The 10,229-nt window shown below is 55.0% G+C and overlaps 1 protein-coding gene across 1 annotated transcript in view; it reads right to left on the bottom strand.

Annotated features, from left to right (window-relative positions):
- Window positions 1-1,666: 1,666 nt before the first annotated feature.
- Window positions 1,667-10,229, bottom strand: part of LOC311315442 (microtubule cross-linking factor 2-like) — a gene marked incomplete at both ends in the record, with an annotated part of 71,381 nt that continues 62,818 nt past the window's right edge. The window contains 6 exon segments of the mRNA XM_084446112.1: window positions 1,667-1,819; window positions 1,904-3,497; window positions 3,813-3,883; window positions 5,479-5,529; window positions 5,531-5,731; window positions 9,817-9,984. Coding sequence (XP_084302238.1) covers window positions 1,667-1,819; window positions 1,904-3,497; window positions 3,813-3,883; window positions 5,479-5,529; window positions 5,531-5,731; window positions 9,817-9,984 — 2,238 coding nt within the window.

The raw sequence follows: 10,229 nt of genomic DNA, 5'->3' as shown, positions 1-10,229 counted from the left end.
GTGACCTCGTGTGACCTACGACCTTGACCTCTGCCCTTTAGAGGCAGGGAGAGGGAGACTTCTGAAAGGGAGGGAGGCATTCGGAAAACTCTGGAATCCTACTCATACCTAGAATTCCCTCTCACACACACGGACGCCAACACACTCGTTGGAAGCTAGCGTACAAACACACACTTGGTCAGAGATACAGAGTCAAGAGGAGGAGTTATGTAGTTAGAAGAAGGAATGCATTTTCAGTCTGGAAAGGTGACAGACGTGGGCCAGGCTTTAGCCGGCAGGGAGATATTTGTTGCTGGGTTTCCGGTGCGCTGAGCGGCTGTCAAGCCCACAGAACAGTCCGGAACAGACATGGGATGGACCCGTCTGGTCGGGCGTCAGAAACCGGTCACCAGTGTGACCAGCGCACAGCTCTGCTAGCCAACAGGACGGTGCAGGTCTGTCCAGGCCTACTGTAGCACATGCCGTTTCTGCACAGCCGTCTTGGGAATGATGTCATAAATTATAACGTATACAAAGTTAACATCTTATAAAGTATTATTGTCTTACAGTCTTTCTGGATGTTTACATTAAGCCATGGTGGACAGAGTGTGGGATGATGGCAGACTGGTCCAGTCCAGTCCAGTCCAGTCCAGTCCAGTCCAGTCCAGTCCAGTCCATACCAGACCAGACCAGACCAGACCAGACCAGACCAGACCAGACCAGTCCAGTCCAAGGAGGCCAGACCAGACCAGACCAGACCAGAGCAGTCCAGACCAGACAAGAACAGACCAGTCCAGTCCAGTCCAGTCCAAGAAGGCCAGACCAGACCAGACCAGTCCAGACCAGACCAGACCAGACCAGACCAGACCAGTCCAGTCCAAGGAGGCCAGTCCAGTCCAGTCTGTCTGTGTGTTTCCTTCTGTCGTCCACAGCAGTGTTTTGTGGTCCTGACATCATCCAGACAGTCGGAAGGTAGTTTAGCTCCAACGCACTGGTGTGTGTGTGTTTGTGTGCGTGCCTGCGTTTACGTGTGTGTTTGTGCGTGCGTGTACGTGTGTATGTGTGTGCGTGCGTGTGCTTATGTATGTATGTGTGTGTGTGTGTGTGTGTGTGTGTGTGTGTGTGTACTGTACGTGTGTGTGTGTGTGCGTACATGCGCGCGCGCGTGTGTGTGTGTGTGTGTGTGAGGTGCTGGGTTGGCTGGTCTTGCTGGTCATTGTAGTAGGTAGTTCAGGTGATCCTAGAGGAGTCCACACCCTCCACTGTGTCCTTGGCATTACAATGTGCTGGTCCTCAGAGCTCCAATTCTAGAATGTTCCTGGATTCCTGGGTTTTTGGTTGTGTGTGTGTGTGTGTGTGTATTTGTGCGTGTGAGAGAGAGAGAGTGTGAGAGGCAGTGGGTTTATGTGGCAGGGTTGTCGGATTGTGTGTAGTACGTAGTGTATGTGTAATGTGCTTGTGGCAGTGTGTTGTGGGTGGGCAGTTTGTAGGTGTGTGTGTGTGTGTGTGTAGGACAGCATTTGTAGGTTAAATTGTGCATGTTTGTTTGTTTGTTTGTTTGTTTGTTTGTGTGGCAGTAATGTGATCTATGCATGCAAAGTATCAACGTTGCAGTGTATGTGTGTGTGTGTGTCTGTGTGAGTGTATGTGTGTGTGTCTGTGTGTGTGGCAGTGCGAGTGTCTCGTGTCACTCATTGCAGGTGTCTCCTTTCTCCTCGGTTGCCATGGGAGCCTCCTGGGGGCGGTGCTTGCAGTAGCCCAGCGAATGACGCGTGGCGGATCGGGAGGGCCGGGAGAAACAGGAAGTGAGGGACTGAGATGAACACTCACAGGCCAGGTCCTGAGAGACAGAGGGGGGAGAGTTTAGAGTGTGTCTTTATGTGTGTGTGTGTGTGTGTGTGTGTGTGTGTGTGGCCAGTCTCACCTCCGGGCCGGAGCCCGTGGCGAGCTCCCTGGCGGCGTTGGCGGGGTCTTTGACCGTTGCCACGGCGACCCCCAGCTCCTCCCTGGGGATGTGTCTCATGAACCTCTTGTTGACGATCCTGGTGACGCTGTCGTTCCCGCCGAGCCCCGCCAGCCCCGCCCCGACGGACACGCACTCCGGCTTCGGCTCGTCCGCCGCCCCGAGGACGCCGCCGCCCGCCTCCCTCTGGGGCCTCTCCCCCCCCGGGGGCCCCACGCCCACACACACGTTCCTGAGAAACTCCTGGACCAGGCCGTACTTCTGCTGGCCCCCGGCCTCGGGCCCCCCCGACGCCGCCGCCGCCGCGGCCCCAGACGGCTTCCCGGCGGCAGGCTGCCCGCCCGGGCCCGCCCCCTGGCTCTGCCCGGCCCCCGCCCCTCCTCCCCCTCCCCCCCAGAGGGCTTCGGCGCTTCCGGCGTGCTCCACCACGCTGAACAGCGAGGACAGGCCGTCGTTGAGGCCGCTGAGCACGGGGCTGTCCCTGGTGGTGGTGGAGCGCGCCCACGCCGAGCCCCCGCCCCCCCCTGCCGGGCCGCGCTGCGCCGCCGCCAGGCTCCACAGGGGGCGCTCTCGCGACCCGAGGGAGGACGCCGACGGGGAGGAGGACGAGCCGTCCAGCCGGGGGGCGGAGCCGGCCGAGACGCGGCGCTGGAGTTTGGGCGAGCCGTACTTGGGCGAGCAGCAGGGGCGCTCGATGCGCCCGTGGACCTTGTCCAGGGAGGACGAGATGTGGCGCGAGCGGGCCGACGCCAGCGAGGAGGAGGGACGTGGCGACCAGGCTTTGGGGTGGAGCCCTGCCCCCCGGGAGGAAGGGGGCGGGGCGTCGGTCTGCAGGCCCACGCTGACGAAGCAGGCGGTCTGCGTGGAGCAGTTGGCGGCGCCGGTCTGGCTCCCCGCGTCCTTGCTGCACTTCCTCTCCAGCGAGCTGGAGCGTATGGCCTGGCGGACCACGTTGGTCATCTCCTTCATGTCGTCGCTCAGGTTGCCGGAGATCTCAAGCCCCGCCCTGCCCTCCAGGAGCGCCCGATGCTGATTGGACAGCGAGCTAAGCCACTGCTGGTACGAGGAGGAGGAGGCCTCGGAGGAAGGTGGCGGGGAGGAGGAGGAGGAGGAGGAGGAGGCCTGGACCTCCAGGACCCCCCCGGCCTCGGAGGACGCGGGTCCCGAGCCCAGGTCCGGTCTGCGGCCGCTCTCCGCCCTCCTCACGGTGGGGGGGCTGTAGTAGATGCGGATGCCGGTCCGGTCCGGCGCCGTGTAGCTTCGCCAGACGCTCTCCAGGCCAAGCTCCGCCCCCAGGCTGCCGCCGGCTCCGCTGGGGCCGTCCCACGTCTTGGAGGCGTCGCCGACCCGCTCCAGCCCGGCCGTCTCATTGGTCAAATAGGCCCAGTTCTTGGTGGTGAGGTCGCCCAGGTCTGTGTGCGCAGGGAGAAGGGGCGGGGTCATGGTCTGGCCCTCCTCCCTCCCATTGGCTGAGCCCTTGACTTCCTGGCTAGGGAGGAAAGGACACGCCCCCAGGAGACCCCCCAACTCCAACAGAGAAGGGATGGACTTGGTCCTGGAATAGAGTAGAGTAGAGTAGAGTAGAGTAGAGTAGAGTAGAGTAGAGTAGAGTAGAGTAGAGTACAGTGGAGGAGAGGAGAGGAGAGGAGAGGAGAGGAGAGGAGAGGAGAGGAGAGGAGAGGAGAGGAGAGGAGAGGAGAGGAGAGGAGAGGAGAGGAGAGAATAGAAAATAATTGTATTAGTCCAGATCAGAGCACAATGTTCTGGTTTAGGTTTTAGATTTAAGCTTTTTTTGAATGATTGATTGATTGATTTTGATGATAATTGGTTGATTGCTGTTAGTAAAAGGGGAGGGGTTTTAAAACGTTACCTTGGTGAGTTTGTTCCATTGGTGACTGTGTCCGGTGAAGCCTCTTCCTCTGAGGGCTTGTCATGAAGAGACTGGAGGAGAGAGAGAGAGAGAGAGAGAGAGAGAGAGAGAGAGAGAGAGATCAAATCAAATCAAATCAAGCATTATTTGTACACAGAGGCAAACAATGTGCACATAAACAAATAGAGTAAACATTTACATAAATAGTAGAGCAACAGCTGGACCAGATGTTGTCATGAACAAACAGCGCTCAGGCCCTCAGGTGGTGAGCAGGAGGAGGTGAGCAGGAGGAGGTGAGCAGGAGGAGGTGACGAGGAGGAGGGGAGCAGGAGGAGGTGAGGAGGAGGAGGTGAGCAGGAGGAGGTGAGGAGGAGGAGGTGAGCAGGAGGAGGTGAGCAGGAGGAGGTGAGCAGGAGGAGGTGAGAAGGAGGAGGTGAGGAGGAGGAGGAAGTCTCCATGATGACTGAGGAACAAGGATCTCAGTATCTCCTGATAACAGAACCCTCACTGTGAATACCAGCCATTCTGACTGAGGACACGTCACAGGGATGATCTCACACACACACACACACACACACACACACACACACACACACACACACACACACACACATACACACACACACACAGTTGACCAGTCATTTCCTCTGCGAGGGAGAGGGACAGAGGAGGGAGGATGTGGGGGTTTATCAGACTTTCCGGTGAGCATGACTACTGTGTTTAGAGCCAGGAGAAGAGGAAGCCTGGTTTGGGGGGTGTGAGTGAGGGTGAGGGTTAGGGTTAGGGTGAGGGTGAGGGTGAGGGTGAGGGTGAAGGTGAAGGTTAGGGTTAGGTTAGGGTGAGGGTTAGGGTTGTGGCTCAGTGAGGGAGGATGGGGGAAGAACATGGCCAGAAAGAGAGACGTTCTTCTTGGCTCGATGATACTGTGTCTTAGGAGGAGAGGAGTGAAGGAGCGAGAGGAGGAGGAGGAGAGAAGAAGGGGGTGGAGGAGAGGAGAGAAGAGAAGGAGGGGGTGGAGAGGAGTGAAGGAGCGAGAGGAGGAGGAGAGAAGGAGGGGGAGGAGAGAAGAGAAGGAGGAAGACAGGAGAGAAGGAGAAGGAGGAGAGGAGAGAAGGAGGGGGAGGAGAGAAGAGAAGGAGGGGGTGGAGGAGGAGGAGAGGAGAGAAGGAGGAGGAGGAGGAGAGGAGGGATGAGTGGAGAATGGCTCTCTGTCCAGACAGGGCCCTTGGTCTGAAATGACTTAATTAAAGACCAGCTTGTTAGCTTGGGGCGCACACACACACACACACACACACACACACACACACACACACACACACACACACACACACACACACAGTATATTATATCATTACATTCCTGCTCTAGTCCGTCACCCAGCCACAGAAGCAGATTCAGAAATAGACTCAGCCAGACTGACGTCCACCAGCTCAGCTCAACTGTGAGAGTAACATCCTTCCCTGCTCACGCTCTCCTGTCTCCTCTGTCGTCTTGCTCCGCTATCCCACAATGCCGTTGGAGGGTTTTTTATGTTGCTAATAGCCTGAAGGCTCACCTCGCCCTGTTGTGCATCTTGTAATCCCGACGCCCCCTCCCCCCACCTGTGGCATCTCACCCCGACACCCCCCCCCCTCACATGTGCCCCGCCCCCCTGTCCCCCCCTCACCTGTGCCCCGCCCCCCTGCTGGGCGTCGCGGCGCCTCTGCTCGCCCCCCCCCCCTCTCCTGGCGGAGGCGCTCCAGCAGCTCCAGCTTCTCACGGCTCCAGTTGCGCCGCCCGATCTGCAGCTGCTTGGTCAGGTCCATGACGGCGGCGTACGAGTCGGCCAGCAGGTGCTGCTGCTCCTCGCGCTCACGCTTCAGCGCCACCTTCAGGTCCGGAGGGTCCGGCACGGCCGCCTTCCCCGTCTTACCCTCCCACTGACGGGGGAGAGGGAGAGAGGAGGAGGAGAGAGGGAGAGAGGAGGAGAGGAGGGGAGAGAGAGAGGCAGTGTCTAAGTTATGAGGAGGAGAGACTGGTGAAGATACAGGGGGTGATTTGATTGAAAGGCCTGGTTATATCAAATATGTCATCCAGCCATCCATCCGTCCATCCCTATATTTTCCACTTCCATTTCAGTCATTTAGCAGGCGCTTTTATCCAAAGTGATTTACAGTAAGTACATGTGTATGTACAGATGTAAGTACATCCTCTCTCTCTCTCTCTCTCTGTGTCTGTCATCCCTCCATCCCTCCCTCCTCATCTCTGTATGTCATCCACCCATCCATCCTCCCATCTCTCTGTGTGTTTACTCATGTGGTATGTTCTCTCTATCCCTAGACGGATGTTTATCAGTGATACTGAACATGCTTCATGTCTCTGCATCCTCCCCCTCTAAGAGAACCCCCCCCCACCCCCACCCGTTGACCAGCTGTACACAGGGAACACATCCAGGAAGTGAGGTCATGTGTGTTTCTGAAGCCTGTGGCCCACACGGATTCTACTAATTGCACAACAGCTGAAGATCCCATTATGCTTATCCTCTCTCTCTCTCACTCTCCTCTCTCTCACTCTCCTCTCTCTTTCTCTCTCACTCTCTGTTTCTCTCTCTCCTTCCCGCCCTCTCTCTCCTCCCTCATACTCACATCTCTTTGTTTTCCTCTCTCTCTCTCTCTCTCTCTCTCTCCCTCCCTCCCTCCCTCCCTCTCTTCAGTCCAGATGAACCCAGTCAGGTTTCAGAGGCTCAGAGGTCAGGAGGAGCAGCCAGGGCTCATGGTTTTATGAGTCTGACTGGTTCACAGCTCTCACAAACACCTGCGTACACACCCATGCATGCACACACACGCACACACACACACAAACACGCACGCACACACACATGCGCAAACACACACCCATGCATGCAAACACACACACACACGCAAACGCAAACACCCACACGCAAACACACACGCACACACACACACACACACACACACACACATACACACAGCCCCACAAATGCACACACACTCACTCTGAGGGAGACCAATTCATCGTCCGCTGTCTCCGAGGGTGTTGTGAAGCCCCTGCCTTATAAGGGCTTAATGGACCGTCTGGCAGCCAATCTACCGAGGGGCGTTCTCTAAAGTCCAAACGAGCCGCGCTCCTAACGAGCCGCGCTCCTAACGAGCTTCTTCCCTGACAAGCGCTGAGGTTCCGGGTGTCTGGGACAGATGAGACACCTGGAAGACTCTGAGCCAGCAGGCTCTCACATCAAACACCGTTTACCGTCTAAGGACTGTTTTAACCACAGTCACTTAAAGGGACCCCGAGGAGTTTATTTTTGGTTACGAAACAGTCTCATTTTAATGTGGGTGAAACTACATTACCCACACTTGTTTATGTGTCCATTTTCGACAAATGTCGTTTCTTGTATGTAGTTTATTTTTAGATTATTATTTTGTGGTCGGGTCGTCCAGAACTTCCTAGGAATGACGAAACGATTTACTGCAGTAGCCTACGCCGCCGACAACACGAAGAATAATTTAAATATTACCGTTATATATTGTCAAAAGTAACGTTACTAGTAAGACCTATGTAATTACCTCGTCGGTGGCCATTGTTCCGTCTTCAAAACACCCGGCTCAGGTAGCTAAGGCTCATGGGAAATGTGGTCTTTTTGGGCGGAAAACACTTCCGCTTCCCGAAACTCCTCGTAGGGTCTTTAAGCGTTAAATATACTTGCTTTGTAAAAATACCTACACGCATACAAGTGCATATTTGCCAATCGCCGCCAACACAAATTACGCCTGGTGGCCATCTTGGGCACGCAAACGCGTAGTTAAAAGTATATCGTGGCCTTTAGCCTACATTAACATATTAAATGTAGACCGTTGATACACACAGAACAATATACACCATCTAGCATCCGATTGGACAGTAGATGCCAGTGTGGTTTATTTAGTGTGGCTCAACAGCTGGTAATGCGATGCTAGAACGCCATTCTGATGTGGTTGGCACTGCTGCTCTGATGTGTGTGTGTGTGTGTGTTTGTGTGTGTTTGTGTGTGCATGTGTGTGTTTGTGTGTGTGTGTGTGTGCACGTGTGTTTCTGTGTGTGTGTGTTTGTGTGTGTGTGTGTGTTTGTGTGTGTGTGCTCAGAGAGGTATGACTAATTGGTTTTATGAAAAAAATCAAAGCAAGATAAATCAAGCTGCCATTAAGCCATAAAAGATTAGTCCGTACATTTTTATCTCAAAAAAGCCCCCCAGGGCTGATCTGGGAAAGGCCCAAGCAGATATCTCTTTGTGTCTACGTTCTTATTTCCTGTAGCCTGTCTCTATCATCTGTGTGTATAACTTTAGTCTGACTAGCCTGTCTTTCTGTGCTCTGTGTATATAACATTAGTCACCGGTGTCCTCACTAGCCTGTCTCTCTATGCTCTGTGTCTATATAACATTAGTCTGAGGTGTGTATATAACATCAGTCAGAGGTGTCTGAGGTGTGTATATAACACTAGTCAGAGGTGTGTATATAACATCAGTCAGGTGTCTGAGGTGTGTATTGTATATAGCATTAGTCTGAGGTGTCTGAGGTGTGTATATAGCATTAATCTGAGGTGTGTATATAACATTAGTCACAGGTGTTTGAGGTGTGTATATAACATTAGTCGCAGGTGTTTGAGGTGTGTATATAACATTAGTCACAGGTCTCTGGGGTGTGTATATAACATTAGTCACAGGTGTCTGAGGTGTGTATATAACATTAGTCACAGGTCTCTGGGGTGTGTATATAACATTAGTCACAGGTCTCTGAGGTGTGTATATAACATCAGTCACAGGTCTCTGGGGTGTGTATATAACATTAGTCACAGGTGTCTGAGGTGTGTATATAACATTAGTCACAGGTCTCTGGGGTGTGTATATAACATTAGTTGCAGATGTCCTTGCTAGCCTGTCTCTGAGCTGGTTAATTGGAGTCATTACGGCGACGGCTGCTATGTGGTTGTCTCTGGCACAGAGATATTAAACCTATCTCTCACTGACAGACCCCTCAGGCGCACACACACACACACACACACACACACACACACACACACACACACACACACAAGCAGGCAGGCAGGCAGGCACACACAAGGTATACACACACACACACACACGCACGCACGCAGGCAGGCAGGCACACACACACTGCATAGAAACACACACAGATGCTCACACACACACACACACACACATGCACACACACACGTAACCAGAGGCACAATGCGATAGAAATACTGTAAGAAATGGAAAATGGCTCCGGGAGGTGAACAGTTCCCCTGCGTTCGCCAGAGCTGATACAGGCCGTGAGGAACTAGATTACCAACAGCTGATTCATATCTCACACATTACATCATCCTCCCGGGGGCCGCAGCCTTGCCGGGGGTGCCCGTGACGAACGGCCCCCCGGTCCCGTCACCCTTCATCAGCGGTGACTCCGTCCAGCCCTGGGCTGCGCTGCCCGGGTACCGTGAGACGAAACAAACACGCCCATTCATCAGCCTGCTACTGCGGCCAACGGCCCCACATCAGGCTCTATGGTATTTAGGGCGCATTTGATTTAGTACACCCGTTACAAGGAGAAATACGGACCAGACCCGTTAGCGCCAAACTCTGAGGTAAATCAAACGATATCTCCAAACGCCGATCTCTCTTTCTGACCCGGGTCTTCCCTGTCTAGACGGCAGGCGCGGTCTCTCTCTACCTGCGTGATGAGGCTCTTGAGCGCGGTCTCTCTCTACCTGCGTGATGAGGCTCTTGAGCGCGGTCTCTCTCTACCTGCGTGATGAGGCTCTTGAGTGCGGTCTCTCTCTACCTGCGTGATGAGGCTCTTGAGCTCGGTCTCTCTCTACCTGCGTGATGAGGCTCTTGAGCGCGGTCTCTCTCTACCTGCGTGATGAGGCTCTTGAGCGCGGTCTCTCTCTACCTGCGTGATGAGGCTCTTGAGCGCGGTCTCTCTCTACCTGCGTGATGAGGCTCTTGGGCGCGGTCTCTCTCTACCTGCGTGATGAGGCTCTTGAGCTCGGTCCTCTCCACCTCCCAGCAGGCCTTGGCGCGGGCGAACTGCTGGGTCAGCTCCTCCGCGCCGCGCCGCTCCTCGCGCAGCTCCACGCTCAGGTCCTGCAGCGCCGCCGTCAGGTCCGACAGGGTACTGCTCTCTCCGCTGGGCTGGGGGACAATGGGGGGGACACGAGGTGAGACGTGTGTGTGTGGGGGGGGTGTGTGTGTGTGTGGGGGGGGGGGGGGTGTGGTGTGTGTGTGTGTAGTGTGTGTGTGTGTGTGGTCTGTGTGTGTGTGTGTGTGTGTGTGGGGTGTGTGGGGGGGGTGTGGTGTGTGTGTGTGTGTGTGGTGTGTGGTGTGTGTGTGTGTGTGGGGTGTGTGTGTGTGTGGGGTGTGTGTGTGTGTGTGTGTGT

The sequence above is a fragment of the Borostomias antarcticus genome (assembly GCF_949987555.1).
Source record: "Borostomias antarcticus genome assembly, chromosome: 11".
Taxonomy (NCBI): Eukaryota; Metazoa; Chordata; class Actinopteri; order Stomiiformes; family Stomiidae; genus Borostomias; species Borostomias antarcticus.
This window is presented reverse-complemented; position numbering and strand designations above follow the sequence as displayed.